General features: G+C 51.8%; 1 protein-coding gene across 1 annotated transcript; it reads left to right on the forward strand.

Annotated features, from left to right (window-relative positions):
- Positions 1-1,411: 1,411 nt before the first annotated feature.
- On the forward strand, positions 1,412-12,938 carry FCMR (Fc mu receptor). Its single transcript, XM_069459500.1, has 8 exons — positions 1,412-1,448; positions 5,215-5,550; positions 6,290-6,421; positions 7,380-7,602; positions 8,994-9,124; positions 9,493-9,651; positions 9,799-9,857; positions 12,657-12,938. The coding sequence occupies exons 1-8, from the start codon at positions 1,412-1,414 to the stop codon at positions 12,936-12,938; spliced, it is 1,359 nt and encodes a 452-aa protein (XP_069315601.1).
- The last annotated feature ends 1,806 nt before the right edge of the window (positions 12,939-14,744 follow it).

Below are 14,744 nucleotides of genomic sequence, written 5' to 3' on the forward strand. Positions count from 1 at the left end.
CGAGACTGCCCTCTCGAAGACATCACAACCACAGCTGCTCTGGGCCACTGGGGACCCAGCTAGGGAGGGGACAGGGCAGGCTGCCTGCCCCCACACACGCTTCCTCTGCACCTGCTCCGCGCCTCACCCTCGCCTTCCACCCCGGATGTTGTTGTTGTGTGTTTTGGAGAGCATGTGACAAACCCGGCATGCGGGGGCGAGCGGGGAGTGGTGAGGGCTCTGTTAGCAGCAGCCTCCCAGCAACAGCGTGGGAGTAGCCCGACCCCTCCACGGGCACCAGAGGCTGCGGCACCTGGGGATGGGGCCCTGGGAACCGAGGCCCAGGAAGGAAACATCCTCCACTAAGTAACAGCCTGCGGGTCTCCGCATTAAAGGCTCTTTCGCACCACCACGCGTGTGGTTTCTGCCCGGCCTCACGAGAGCCAGGCGAGGTCCGCAGGGCAGGGGCCAGCCCTAGTTCGCTGATGAGAAAACAGAGGCCAGGGCAGCTTGCCCAGAGCTGGAACGTGCCAAGCCAGGACAAGAACTCAGGTCTCCTGACTCAAATCCAAAGCTCTTTCCGTGACACCCTGTGGCCCCGACATCCCTCCCTCCACCAGACAATGAGCCTCGCCCTCGGCCCCTCAGGGTCCTGAGGCACGGCACTGCCCATCTGCTGTGACCTCAGGCAGAGCTGCGTGTGACCTGGGCCCCTGTGGTCACTGGGCAGAGGCCTGGGCCCTGCCAGAGGACAGCGCCTTACGGAGACGCTGGGGGGATGAGGGATGAGGAGCAACGTTCTGCAGGAGGGAGGCCGGGGATCCGCTACTCCCACCTTCGTTTATTTTCTAGATAAAGAAATCAAAGCTCAGAGAAAAGAGGACAGTAGTAAATTGCTCAAAATATAGTATCCCCACAGAGTAGGTGGTAAAACATTTGTGAATATGAGTTCACTGGTGACCGGTAAGGACTCCACACAGTATCTTCTGACTCCAGGGCCAAGCTTCTGTCCATAGCCTTTGTCAGGTGGGGAAAGCCAGTGGGGAGCCGGTGATAACATATATACGTTAATACACAGCACAGGAGGCCCCTCTGAGAAAAAAGTGCCAAGGCAAAGAAGTATCAGGCCTGGTAGTTGCTAAGAGTCTTGAGGAACTTCCTAGAGGCCCTTTGAACCGGGCGACCCATTGTCACTGAACACAACATGTTTTCTCCACTCCTGACTTCCGCTGTGGTTTGCACATACTCTCTTTTAGCTTGAGACGCATAAGCAAACATGCCAGATTGTCATTTCCTCATTTTCAAGCCTCGCTCCTCGTGGGGGCTGGCAGTCTTGTTCAAGCTCCGGACTGTGAAGGATTCCTGGGTGAGCAGCGGGCCTCTGTCCCCCTCTCCAGGGGCTCCTGGATGCAACCTTGCTCTGGAAGGAACCATGGTCCTCTTGCTTTGGTCACTTTACTTCCTACCAGGTGAGTACCATGGGGAAACACTTCAGGCTTCTAGTGAGGTTTGAATTGGCCACAGGGTGGGGAGCTGCCTGGCACCTCCAGCCCTGCCTGGAGCCCTGTGTGGGGTTCCATAATAAAGCAGGGCGGCATCTCTCGGTGTGGACTTCCAAAGCTTTTCACCTTGATGCACAACAATCATACATACATTCATAATAATACCAAATACATACACTTGATGTCATGACTCAGCACACAAACACACACACACCCCCCTAAAATTTATTATGGGGCTGAGTTCTGGGCATCAGCAGCTGGGTGGATGATGGTACCATTGAGGAACATGTGGAGGCACAGGTTTGGGAAGAGAGATCCAAAGGGTTTTCTGGCCGTGCAAGTTTGGAATATATCTGAGATATTTATGTGGAGAGGTCGGAGAGGCAAGTCTGGAGCTCAGAATGTGTAAGATAAGACCAGAGATCACATTTTGGTAAAATCTATATAGAATTGGCATTAAAACCCACGGGAATACATTAGCTAGTGAGATGAGAGAGGGAGGGAGGACAGAGACAGGAATGGGCCCAAGTCGCACAGAGACAGGAATGGGCCCAAGTCGCAGGCGTTGGGCTAGCCCAACATGGCGAGGTGGAAGAGAGGAAGGAAGATGGAGTCTGACAGGTGGCCGCCACTGAGCCTGCGCCAGGGAAGCCGGGACAGGCAGTGTCCTAAGGCGGGAGGGCTCCACTCTGCCAACTGCGGCTGGCAGGGTGAGTGAGACAAAGAAGGGACCAACGAATGTGGCAACAGGGCAACTTTGGTGACTTGACAAGAGCAAATTCCAATGGAATGTTAGAGACAAAATTCTGATGGCAGTAGATTGAAAAGAAATTAGGAGGTGTGGAAGTAAGTTTGATTTAGTGACTTTGATGACTCTGAGAAAGAGAACAGAGAGGTGGGTTGGCAGGTGGAGGAGAGGGAAAAGGTCACTGGGGTGTCTTTAAAAATGGGCAGTACCGGAGCATGCGTGTAAGCTATGGCAACGCTGGGAGAGGAGCATCCCTTGGTCAGGGAGAGAAAGGGGAGCACTGCAGGTGAGAAGTTCTAAAACAGGCGAGAAGGACGGACTTGGGAGACAGGGGGAGGGACCGGCCCCTGAAAGGAGGTGGACACTTCATTCAGCAGGCTGCATACGCCCAGCTTGCTGGATATGGATGTGGGAAGCGGAGTTGGATGCTCCTCATCCTTTTTCTGAAAAAAAAAAAAAAAAAAAAAAAAGAAAAATTCCACGCCCCTTTTGATAAACACAAAAATCTCAGGACACCTCTCCTCTTCACAAGATTTTGCTCTGATTTGAGTTGATGAGGTCCTCTAGAAAATCACCACTACAAGGAAGCCAGAGTCGACCTCCAGAGCAACCCCAGCCGCCAAGGCCCTCTGGACCTTGACTTTATTTTGCATTATGAAAATCACGGGATTTTTTATGTTCCAAACTTATATTTACATCCAGTTATATATTAACAGTGACTCTTTAAACCCCATAGCTCCCTCTCCCCTACCATTACCACTAAAAATCAAGTCACCAATTCAGACATTAACGTCACTTACTTAGTAGGCTCTCTAAAATATTAATACTGAACAGGTTGGTTCCTTTAGATACCTTCTCTCACCCCTCCCTTTCTTCCCTCAAATCATTTGTAAATGTAGTTCGATAGCCCAGGATTGCAGAAACGCAAGGGAACATGGACTGCTCATTTAAAATCAGGCCCCGCCCTAGACAGATGTAATCACCATGCCTAAGGGTAGGACCAGGTCATCACATCTTAGTCTCAGGTGTGCAGTGGAGGATGTGGATGGACAAGCCAGGCATCCACCCAAAGCTCGACCCTGAGCAGACTGAGGCCACAGGAGGCGTCTGCGTAGGCGATGTCCCCCATCTCTGCTGTCTTGCCCCTGCTCACTCGATAACACCTTGCTCTTGGGGAAGCAGCATTCACACCCCATCCCTGGCCGGCTTAGCCTCATTCAAAAACCTCCATGCGTGTCCACCCTCAGGGCTCAGCTTCCCACACAGGTGGGGCTGTCTGGACGCACATGGTGATTCCCCGACCCACCCCCATGATTGGGTCTTTGTCTTTTGATTGACACTTTATGAACAAGTCGCCCTTCCGTGGCCACGTTCCACTTGTGAGGCTACCACAGGACTCAGTGTCTGGCAGGTTGAAAGCAGCGCTTGGAGTTTCGTGTGGGGGTGTCCGTGTCAAAGCTGTGTTTCTGGGTGGCCTCTTCCTACCACGTTAGCATCAGCTCCACTTTTACATCTCGACGTGCTCCTGTAAGTGCTCCCTCTCCAGCCCCTCTCCAGCCCCTCTCCGCCCTCCCCTAGGCCCGCCCCGGCTCCCACGATTGTTTCTAGCTCTTTGCCATCATGTGCACTCTTCCCCCTGCCTACGACGCCCTTATCCCATAGCCTCAAGCCCACCTATTCTTGACGCTTTCCTTGACTCTCACGGGACTGCACTCCTTGCAGCTATTCTTAATGCGTGGTCTGCGGATAAATCTCAGCACGTTTGTGAACTTCTCTCCACCCATGGACATGCTATGTGCTCTCGCATGTCCCAGCCTTCATGGGGACCGTCCCTGCCATCTGGAGGACTCTCTCCTCCTCCACCCCAGCCCTCCAGCCCCACCTCAATACACACACGCTCTACCCTATGAACCCCCTTCCCAGAAACAAGCAGACACTTACTGGGACCCACTTAGTTGACAATCGATGGAACATGGGCTTACCCTCTTCTGTAGCTGGCTCAGGTCTGTTAGACCCGCCTTCTGTCCCCCAAAGCATGAGCTTTTTGATGTCAGGGACTCAGGAACCACGTCGTTTATCCCCCCCGGCTCCACATGCTCCCCGCACGCATGCAGTGTGCGCAAATTGCACACACATGCACACACTCTGACTCGCCCTGCTTCCCTCCTGTGCTCCCTGCCTCCAAGACGAGTTGTGTCACTCTCCCAGCTGGCCTTTAAGCCCCTTCCTCAGGTCTCAACCCAGATATCGCCCCCTCCAGAAAGCCTTTCTCCAGCTACACCGCCGGCAACAGCGGGATCAGGTGCGCCTGCTCTCTCCCTCCGAGGAGCCCCCTGCCGCATCTGTCATGGGGTTTATCCACTGCTGCAGTGGCCGTGTACTGGCACCACCCACTGCGCGTCACGACGCGCGCTGCGAGGCAGGGACGCCAGCTAGCTCACTATCACAGGACAGGCATTCAGTGAACACCTGCTGACTGATTTAGTAAATAGAACTCTCGATGAATGGCTGGAGGGATGGATCTGAGCAAGGCCAAGTTGGAAAGGAAAGCCTGCTGCAGCAGGACCGTACCACCCTCCCCACACCACGCTGAAGTCACCTGGGGGCCATATGCTGTTTGGGGTCACCCAAGACCTATTATCTCTCCTTGGAGTGGGCATTGCAGTTTTGACTATCTTCTCAGGGGGTTGGTGTCTGTGTCCACATGGGCTTGGGTTTGGTGATGGGCTGATGTCAGGTTAAGGCTTGGGCATAGGACTGGCGACAGACGTGGAGCTGGCTGGAGGTTGCAAGTAGGGCTGGGGATGGGAAGAGGCTGAGGCTGAGGCTGAGAGTGGAAAGGAGGGTAGGGCTGAGGCTAGGACTCGTGGGGCTGGGCTGGGGCCTGGGCTAGGGTTGCAGGGAGGGCTGAAGCTGGGGAAGTGGACGGGGGTGGGATATAGCTGTCGCTGCAGCTTCCTCTGCATTAACTTCCTCTCCCTGCAGTATCTGGGGCTCTGAAGATCCTCCCAGAAGTCCACGTGGAGGGGGAGCTGGGCGGATCCGTTATCATCGAGTGCCCACTTCCTAAAACGGAAGTGAGGATATATCTGTGCCGGGAGACAAGTAGCTCTGGTATATGTAGTACTGTGGTGTCCAGCACCAACTTCATCAAGAAGGAATACAGGGACCGAGTCACTCTGGAGCTGTGCCCAGACAAGAATCTGTTCTTCGTGGAGGTGACAGAGCTGACCGAAAATGACAGCGGAGACTATGCCTGTGGGGTGGGCAGAAACACAGACAAGGGGAAGACCCAGAAAGTCACCCTGAGCATCCACAGTGGTAGGTACCTCAGCTGATTGCAGGCTCAGCGCCTTCCCCCCGAAACGTTTCCACTCAGCCATCTGACTGCAGCACTCCCCGGACTCTTACACTGTTGCCATATTAGCTGCAAAATTAGGATCCACCTAGTTGAGACCTCATAGTCCATTAATTTCATGGTCCACAGAATTTTCTATCCAAAGTGGATGAGAGGAACAAGATGTGTGCTCTCCTTGTAGTGCCCACCCTACTCCAGGCTTGAGGTTGGGGAGAGGCTCTGAGATAGGAGGAACTTGGAAGCAAAAGGACATAACTGTCCTATGTAATTGTCCCATGAGAAATGGGACAATTACAGGGATGAATATAACGGAAAGATGCCCATATATCAAGCCGCATTTGTGAGCCAAACTTGTTACTTTGTGGTCTGATCCTTTATTTCCCTGAACCCACCTTTCTCCTTTCCTCTGCTGACTTCCCTACCAGAGCAGCACTTACTCAACCCCAGAGTGTCTGCTTATCCTGGGAATCCCAGCGGCCTCCGATGGTTTTGCAGGGAATGTCAACTGGGCTGGGGGGATGAGTATTTCCTTCAGGGAAGCCTCCAGCTCAGTTCCTTTTCTGCCCCTCTTGGTGGACCCTGCCCTCCTCACCTCACTGCCATCCACCCCTGCTGAGCGAGCTTCAGCTTGCGCCAACAGTCCCTTCCTCAAGACTTGGTCTCCCCCCCAGACCACCAACATATTCCTCTTGCCTCCAATAGAGTATGAGCCATTCTGGGAAGAGGAGCTGATGCCCGAGCCTCCAAAATGGTTTCATAAATTTCTGCAACTGCACTCGCCCCCTTGGTTCCAGGCGCCTACACATGCCAGTTCTTCCAAATTCATATCCAAAGGTCAGTTCACACAGCGAGGGTGAGACAGGTGGGGAAGATGCTGTGGCATGGTGAGAACGGAGGACAGGGTGTGTTCAGTTCACAGAGTGGCTGGCAGAGCCGCGCTGAGTCTCAGATGTGTATTTCCCTGCCTTCGGAGAGGGTCCCTCCCTGGAGTCTGCTTTCCATACCCTTCAAGCCTACCCTACAGCCAGGACACGCGGCCCTAGTCGCAGAACTTACATATCACCACCAGGTGGCACCATAGCAATGAAGTGCGTGCTCCATTCACAAATCTTGCTCTTTTATGAATGACTGTGGAAACCAACACTGGGCAGACGTTTCCCAGCTGGAGGTCATCACGCCTCCTGCTCGCCCTAGGGCTGTCTTCTACCTGCTGGTGTCTAGTGATTTTTAACAACTTTATTTTGCAACTAAAAGATTGACGATGATCATATTAACCATACCTTTACATTTAGATATCATTTTCCAGCTTTAAATACATTTTGATATGCAATATTCCCTTCATATCCTCCCACATACCCTGTGAAGTAGATACATTAATTGAACATCACTACGCTAGGGAACTCTGCTGGGGGCCAAGAGGGATGGTGTACCTGAGCAGATCACATAGCCAGGGTTGTGGCTGACAGGTGTAGGATGGGAGAGAATAGATAAGCACGCACATACAGCACAAAGCAGAGTGGGAACAGAACTACAAACAAGGTTCCCCCCACCCCTGCTCAGAGGAGGGCAAGCTCCTCTGCCTAGGAGGTCAGGGAAAGCTTCCTGGAAGAAATGGTATTGGAAGTAAATATGCTTGGAGTTGACTAGGTGTTTCAGGCCATGAAGACTGCAAAAACAAAGGTAGTCTGAATGAAAGGGAAGGGTGTACTGAGGAAGAGATGGTCTAGACAGTCTCCTGCTGGAGACTGGACTTTATATATGGAAGATCACTTTATCCTGCTGTTTCCTCCAGTTACCACACAGGCTCAAAGGACTGAGGTCCCTCCAGTCCACCACCCCTCCCCCACCACCCTAATCATCCACCACCCTCGAGTTTCCAGAGCATCTTCAGTAGCAGCTACCAAGCCCCCAACCCTCCCACCGTCCATCACAACCTCAAAGACCTCAGCTCAGGAGAGGTTGCTCGGGCCTCGGACGGCCAGCTACAACCACCACAACAGGCTGCACAGGCAGAGGTAAGAGTCCACAGAGGATGGGCCAGACCTCGGGCAAAGGAGGCTGGAACTGGGAGACCCATTGATACCTTCCTGCAGTGTCCACTATTAGAGAGCCTCCTTGGCGTTGTCTCTAGATGGCCTCTAACTAACTCATTAGTCCCATTAGCAAGGAGACACTTGTCCATGCCCCAGCGTTGACCCTGTAGAAAGAAGTGAGACCCAAGTCTTTCAGTCACTCAGATTCATTCAAATCTGTTTTGATGGGGAAGAACTAAGTGAGGGTAAAAGTAAAATTAACTCTGAAACTCTTAAATATTAAAATTATCTTTCACCTGTTTCCTTTTACTTTTTTTATGTGGCTACTAGGAAATTTAAAATTACATATGTGACTCACATATTTCCATTGGACAGCACTGGTCTTAAGGCTGGAGGGCAGTCCAGGAAGTACTGAAACAAACCACTAGGGGGCAGCATTATAGCGGACTCCAAAGAAAATCTGTAATGGCAGGAATTATTTTTGCAAAAGCAAAGACAAACACATTATGAGGAAAGGGACCTCCAACATCATTTGGGTTCTATAAGTGTGGAAACTGAAACCCTGAGAGCTAGTGGTTTCAAACAGAACCAGGACTCCTGATTCCTAGTTCAGTAAATCACACCAACCTATCAGTGGAGAAGGTATCAGGAAAATTTCAACAAATATATTCTAAGTCTCTACTATGTTCCCAGCACTGTGCTATTTTCTGGAGATGTAAAAAACTGAAAACATGCAATATCCTGGTCTTACTAACATATGTCTGACTGTGATAAGATTTGCAAGGGCATGAGCAGAAGAATTAGGAACACAGAGCACAAAAAAATTGATTCTGGTTTACTGTGGGAGGGGAAGAAAAGTGGACTCATGCACTGTCGCTTTAAGCAAAGTAAGATTTCAATATGTAGAGAAAATGGAGCGGAGGGGAGACCTCCTAGGCAGAGGGAGCACTGTGAGAAAGGAATTAGCTCATTCAATATTTGGAATAATCTTGTGAAGAAATCAAACATTGGAAGGGGACCGGTATTTATTGAACGCTGCTATGGGCCTGGTGCATTAAATCCTTTATATCTGCTATTTTGTTTCATCCTTGTGACAGTTCTGTGAAATAGGTTTTACTATCCATTTATGGGGAAATAAGGCTCAAAGAAGTTAGGAGACTTGTTCAAGATCACACAGCCAGTAAAAGACAGAGCCTGAATTTGAACCCGAGTTTCCTGATTCTATAGGCAAGTTTTTGGGGGCACAGTGGGGTGAATTCTGTTAACGAAGGGACACACCTGTTAGTCATCGCCAAACAACGTTGGCGCTTCCTTAACCTACCTCACTGACTAAGCTTCTCTTCCTCCCTCTCTCCCTTTCCTTTCCTCCCCAGAGCACCCAACCGTGGCTCACAGTCTGGGAGGGAAGGCCCAGGATTTCACATCCTGATCCCGACCACCCTGGGCCTTTGCCTGCTGGTCCTTCTGGGGCTGTTGGTGAAAAGGGCGGTTCAAAGGAGGAAAGGTGAGCGCCTGGGCTCGGGCTTTGGGTTGGAGAGCCGAGCTGCCCAAAGCGCCCAGAGCATTCAGACCCCCAGTCGGACTTCAGGGAAAAGCCAGGGACATTTCGAAGGGCAGCCTGGGGTGTAAGGAAGTGGGATGGGGGTCAGTGGTCTGGAAATGGGGAGAGGAACGCGGCCTGGGCCCTTTGGTCTTCGCTGGAAGGCAAGGCTGTGCCTCGTACATTCTGCACACTTTCACGGAGCATCCCCACGTCGGACACTGGCAAGCATGAAGGGGGCAGCCTTTAGTTCGGGGAGGGGGGCCACGGGGGCCACGGGCCCCTGATGCCATTTTCTTCTCTCCCTCTGTCCCTGTGGCTTTGTCGAGAAGCCCTTTCCAGGCGAGTCCGCCGACTGGCCCTGAGGATGCGCGCCCTGGAGGCCTCGCAGCGGCCCCTGGCGCAGAGGCCCGGCACGTCGCGGCGGCTGCGCTCCCAAAACAACGTGTACAGCGCCTGCCCGCGGCGCGCCCGGCCGGTGGACGCGGCAGGTGAGCGCGGAGGCCCCGGGAACGCCGGGCGCGGCGCGGCAGGGCCTGCGCCTGGGTCCCAAGGCATCCCGCGGGGTCGGGCTGGGTGGGGCCGGGTGGGGCCCGAGCCTCGGCCACGCCCTCATCTCCGCCCTCTCGTTCCCTTAGGCGAGGGGGAGGCCGCCGTCCCAGGCCCTGGAACCTCTGCGCCCCCGGCCCCGCCGCAGGTGAGCTCCGCCCCGCCACTGATTGGCAGCCCGGGGCGTGCACCTGGCGCTCGCCGGCTCTTCCACCGCCGCTCCGGGCTGGGAGCCGGCAAACACGTTGCTTCAGTTTCCTCCCTTGTCGAGGTCGGGAGACGGACTGGCAGGAGCTGGGGGACACTTGGCTGCGTGGCTTTTAGCCCAGCAGTTGTCGTGGGGCAAACGGGTGCTGGGTGCCGGCAGCTTAGCAGAGAGGGAGAGATGGTAACTCCACAATTACGCGAAGGGCTTTCACGTGGAAGAGACCAGATTTCTAGGAGGTCCTGAGGGTATGGAAGCTGCCCGGACAGTTTCACCTTCCTACGAGGGAGAACGCCCATGAGAGGAGGTAGTTTATCCATCTCCGGAGGCAGGTGGGCCTGGTCGAGAGGACGATGGGGCAGCGATATGGACGGGCTTCAACACCTTGGGGGAGGGAGATTCGTCTTTAAATCTATAATGGACATAGGGAAGGCGTGTGTCCGTCAGTAGCCATTGATGGACGGGGAAAGCCTGTATCCGTCATCTTTGTTTTCCTGAGTTAAGAAGAGAAAGCATTTTATTCCCTAAAGTAGCCCACAGTGGCTAAAACACTATTACTTCAGGAACCAGAAAAAAGCTAAGTGTGGCAAAAATCCCTGTTTTTATTCGAATGTGGACTAAGCAATGCAACAGACCCTGAAAGACAGGGCTCACACGATGGAAGCCCATTTTCCTCCCAAATAGGCGCTCAGACGCAGAGGGACAGGAAGAGGTGCCCTGAGCCACGTGGTCACTCAGGGACCCAAATTCTTTCTGTCTTGTTGCTCCACCATGCCCTGGAGTCTCACCTGGCCCGTGGTCAATACTCAGTCACCAGCAGCACGTGCACATCCCAACCCACAGGAGGGAGAAAGAGAAAGCTGCTTCCTTAAGCCCTGACCCTGAACTTTCACGCGTCACTTCCATTCGCATCCCACTGGCTGTAACTTAGCGGAGTATCTTCAGGGGAGGCTGAGAAATGTAGTCCCTGTCTGGGCAATCGTGTGCCTTGCTAAAGAGGGGAGAACGGTACCCAGCAACAAGTAACAGTTCTGCCATTGTCACCTCCAGCTTCTCGAGCTTGCCCTTCCCCACCCCTGCTAGAGAAGGTTCACCCCAGCTTGGGCACAGTGCAACGGTGCCTGTCTGCTCTACCCTCCCACCACCCTTTTCTCTGGGATGCCCTGTGAGCACACCTGTGACCACACAGACCTGGGCCTGGGCCTTGCTCAGAGCTTTCCCTGCCTCCCCTCCCTGAAACTCTCATTCCCAATATTAGGGGCAAAAAACTTGATGGAACACATTTACAACATGGTACATACGCTTAATGACTGATTATTTTAGTCTTCACAGGGAGTATTTTTATTTTTTAAGCCAAATAAATTAATCTCAAATGATGAACTCTAATTGACAGGGGAAGATAGATTTCCGTTTGTTTGCTTTAACAAACCTAAAACCATCTTTATTATCAGACAAAAAAAAATTAGTTAAAACATAGTAGAGGACAGTGTGAAAAACTAACAGAGGGCCTGCTCATTTTTGTTCAACATTCATGTAATTTAGCAAAACAAAAAATCACATCATACATCAAGGATTTCCGCTGTCTCGTCCTCTTCCCCATCCTCAGCCTCAAAAGGAAGCTCGGCTATTACCACCCGTACTTCTCACTCTGGAAACTGCATCTCGGTCATCTCTCTTTTCTCTGTCTCGCCTCCGACTTCGTGTGTCATTTCTTCTCTTGTTACGTGCTATGTATTTGCTTCAGTCTGACCTCCTGAGCTGTTCCGGGATCCAGGTCTTCCTTGACCGTGTGGTCCTACGTCATCATGTAGAGTGGTGCCCACTCGTGCTTATTGGCTTCTTTTGTTCATTACTTGACTGAGCCTTGTCCTCTCTGACATTTTCACCAGGCCCATCTATTATATTTTCCAGTTTTCTTTGCTCTCACTGTTACTTCTTTTTTTCACCTTTCTCTTCTTTTTCCTTTCTATTCTGTGGCTTCTTATTTCCTTGGCTGATGGAAAGATACATTTTTGAAGCAAGCTGCTGCTGCCTCCCTCTTTGGTAAAATATAAAAAGTAAAAGCTCCTTTCAGTGAATACATACTGAATACCTACTATGTTCAGGGTGCTGGACTTCTGGTTCTCAGAGCTTGTGTTTAAATACATGATGGTCCCCACCGTGGCCTTCAGTGGATGTTACAGTCATTGAGCCATGTTGGGGCCATTGGCACAGCCCTGTCATCTGAGAACTGACCATCCTGAAGGTGGATGATCCTGAAATTTCTGTCTGGGGAAGAGGAGCACCAGTGTGCCCACGGGGTCTGCCATCTTCCTTCCCTTCACCTCCCGGCCCCTTCCTGGAATGCACTGTCATGCCACATCACAGCCTCTGTGAGCCCTTACAGAGGGGCAGAGGGTGACTCACCCTACTTTGGAATAACTCCCTAAGAAGATGCATATTTATCCCACAAGTCACATCATCTTATCTCCAGGGGATATTCCTCTGGCAGCTGGGTCTCCTTCGGACCTGTGCTTAGCCACGTGATTTTAGTCTGAGCCCCAGTTAAGCTGTTTCCTGCCCACATTAGATCTGTTTTCCAGTTATCCAGGGTGAGACACCACGCTGCAAATCCCCAGGGCTGGCCCACTTGATGGAGCTCAGCAACCATGCCCATGTGCCCCATTGCCCACTGTGGAAATCCACCAGGAGAGAAAAAATCACCCAGCCCAGATACAGTGATGCTTCTTTGGTTTTCCCCAGGACTCTGAAGCTCCCTGGCTCCACGCCTCGTCTTTGAAGACCAGCTGTGAATATGTGAGTTTCTACCACCTGCCTGATGCCAAGATGGAGGACACCGATTCAGATGACTACATCAATATTCCTGCCTTACTCACCTCCCCGGCTGTCCCCCCGGGCCCGGACAGTGCTGCCAATGAGTCTTCTCTCTCTGCTGATTTCCAATATCCGCTCCATTTGTCCTCAGAGCCCTCATCACCTCCCATGCCCCACCTCAACTCTCACCCCCATGTATCTGTGCCCTGAGCATGACTCTGCCTTCAGCTCCTCTTACACACGTTTGCAGCCCCCTGTGGTTGTCAGGGGAGTTCTGGGTATGCAGAGCATTTGTCCCAGTGCCGCTGGCTTCCTTTCCAAACCAACTGACAGGCTATGGGATTCGTAGAGTGTTTCCTCAATGTCTTTCATCACAGGGTCTTTGCAGCACTGGCTCTAGGTCACATGGCGTCAGGCTGGAGCAGAGACATAGCTGTTGCTTCAGGGGCCTTCCCAGGCCTCACACAAGTAGGAGGCTCTCGGTCTGCATCATGAGGACGTGCCCAGCCCCAGGAGCTAGGGAGGGCCTGGCATGAAAACACTCCTGGGAACATCTTTGCTCTGATCCAAAAGTTGGCACTTGCTAGTGAGCTTCTACTCATCTCAGCTTCTGTGGTAAGGGCAATTTATTCTGATGTGATGATGCATTCTAAATTTTCAGAACCAGGCTCATTAGTGTTAGTGAGATATACGTATATATCCACAAACCCTCTTTACTCTGTCCCCCTCACTTGATGCACATAAGTACCCTGACCTTGGCATCTCCCCTCTTTTAGAAATCATCTTTGTCATCCCCTTATCCTTCTTCCACAGCCTGGCATTGACATTTGTGCATTTATCTAAACTTTGGTTGATTTTAACCATCCCAAACCATTGCATCTTTCTGCTTTCGAAATATCCCCCATCTCTTTGCCAGTTGCAGACGACATATAGCAAGGTGGGGAGGGAGTGCAATCTGGGTTTCCTGGAGGGCCAGGGGCTCTGCAGTAGCACTGATGTTGTGGAAGAAGAGACATCTCACTTCCTACATATACTCTTTCCCTTAAGATTTTGGAGCAAGGTCATAGTCGGACATTATAGCTTTAGATTGATGGCAGTTACGAAGTTCAGCCAGAGCTTGAGGCTGGAGAATGCCCAGTCTTGCTGTTGGGAAGAAGGCCTTTCCCAGATAGACAGCACAGTCTCCCTGGGCACTTGCCCAGAAGTAGAAAGGAAAGGCTGCCAGACTTGAGTTGTGTTGCCTTTTATTAACAGGAAATGTCATCGCAGATTGGACAGTACGTCCAGGTACAGTGACTCCATCAGCAATGTCAGCTTGACACTGGCATCCTCTCAAGTGGCAGACAAGGGAAGAATGCCTAGAATGAGAACAGCAGGGCACCCAAAGGAAAGGGACGGTGGGGTGGGCTGGTGAGCAAGGGCAGGACATGAAATGTTTAGTGGGTATCTGCTTCATGCCGGGGACGTTAACCTATACTTTCTCTTTCATCATTTACTTTTCAAATTGGTGTCCCTCATCCCCATCCCAGTGCTGTCCCTGCAGATGTCATAAGACAGTGTGGTTTCCATGCCCCAAAGTTCAATTTTACGTCATCCCAGCATCCCCCATCATTCCTTGACAATCCAAAGACAAGCAAAAAACCCAGTTTATTAAATATTTACTGAGTACCCTTCCACTGCCACCTACTGTGGCAAGGATCATGGGGACAAAATAGAAGCACGGGGCACTGTATTCTGCTGCCTTCGTGGAACTTACAGTCTCACAAATAAATATAACTTCAGTTCAAACACTGGCAATAATTAAATAGAGTTGTAATAAATACGGGAATCCACCTTGTGAACTATTCACAGCATCCAAAGGCGCCTTCCATGACTGTCGCTGGGGCTGCTTAAAGAATAATGTCTTTGATAACAAGCCTGTTCCAAGGGGGTGGAGTGCCCAGAGAACAGCGCAGGAAGGGACACCCATTTGAAATGACACAGGGAACAGGTGCGGAGAGGACGCTGGTCCCTGCA

The sequence above is a fragment of the Eulemur rufifrons genome, chromosome 27 (genome assembly GCF_041146395.1).
Source record: "Eulemur rufifrons isolate Redbay chromosome 27, OSU_ERuf_1, whole genome shotgun sequence".
Classification (NCBI taxonomy): Eukaryota; Metazoa; Chordata; class Mammalia; order Primates; family Lemuridae; genus Eulemur; species Eulemur rufifrons.

Coding starts and splice junctions, on each gene's coding strand:
- FCMR (XM_069459500.1), top strand. CDS start 1,412: ATGGTCCTCTTGCTTTGGTCACTTTACTTCCTACCAG. Junction 1,449..5,214: donor GTCACTTTACTTCCTACCAG/GTGAGTACCATG, acceptor CTCTCCCTGCAG/TATCTGGGGCTCTGAAGATC. Junction 9,125..9,492: donor GGCGGTTCAAAGGAGGAAAG/GTGAGCGCCTGG, acceptor TTTGTCGAGAAG/CCCTTTCCAGGCGAGTCCGC.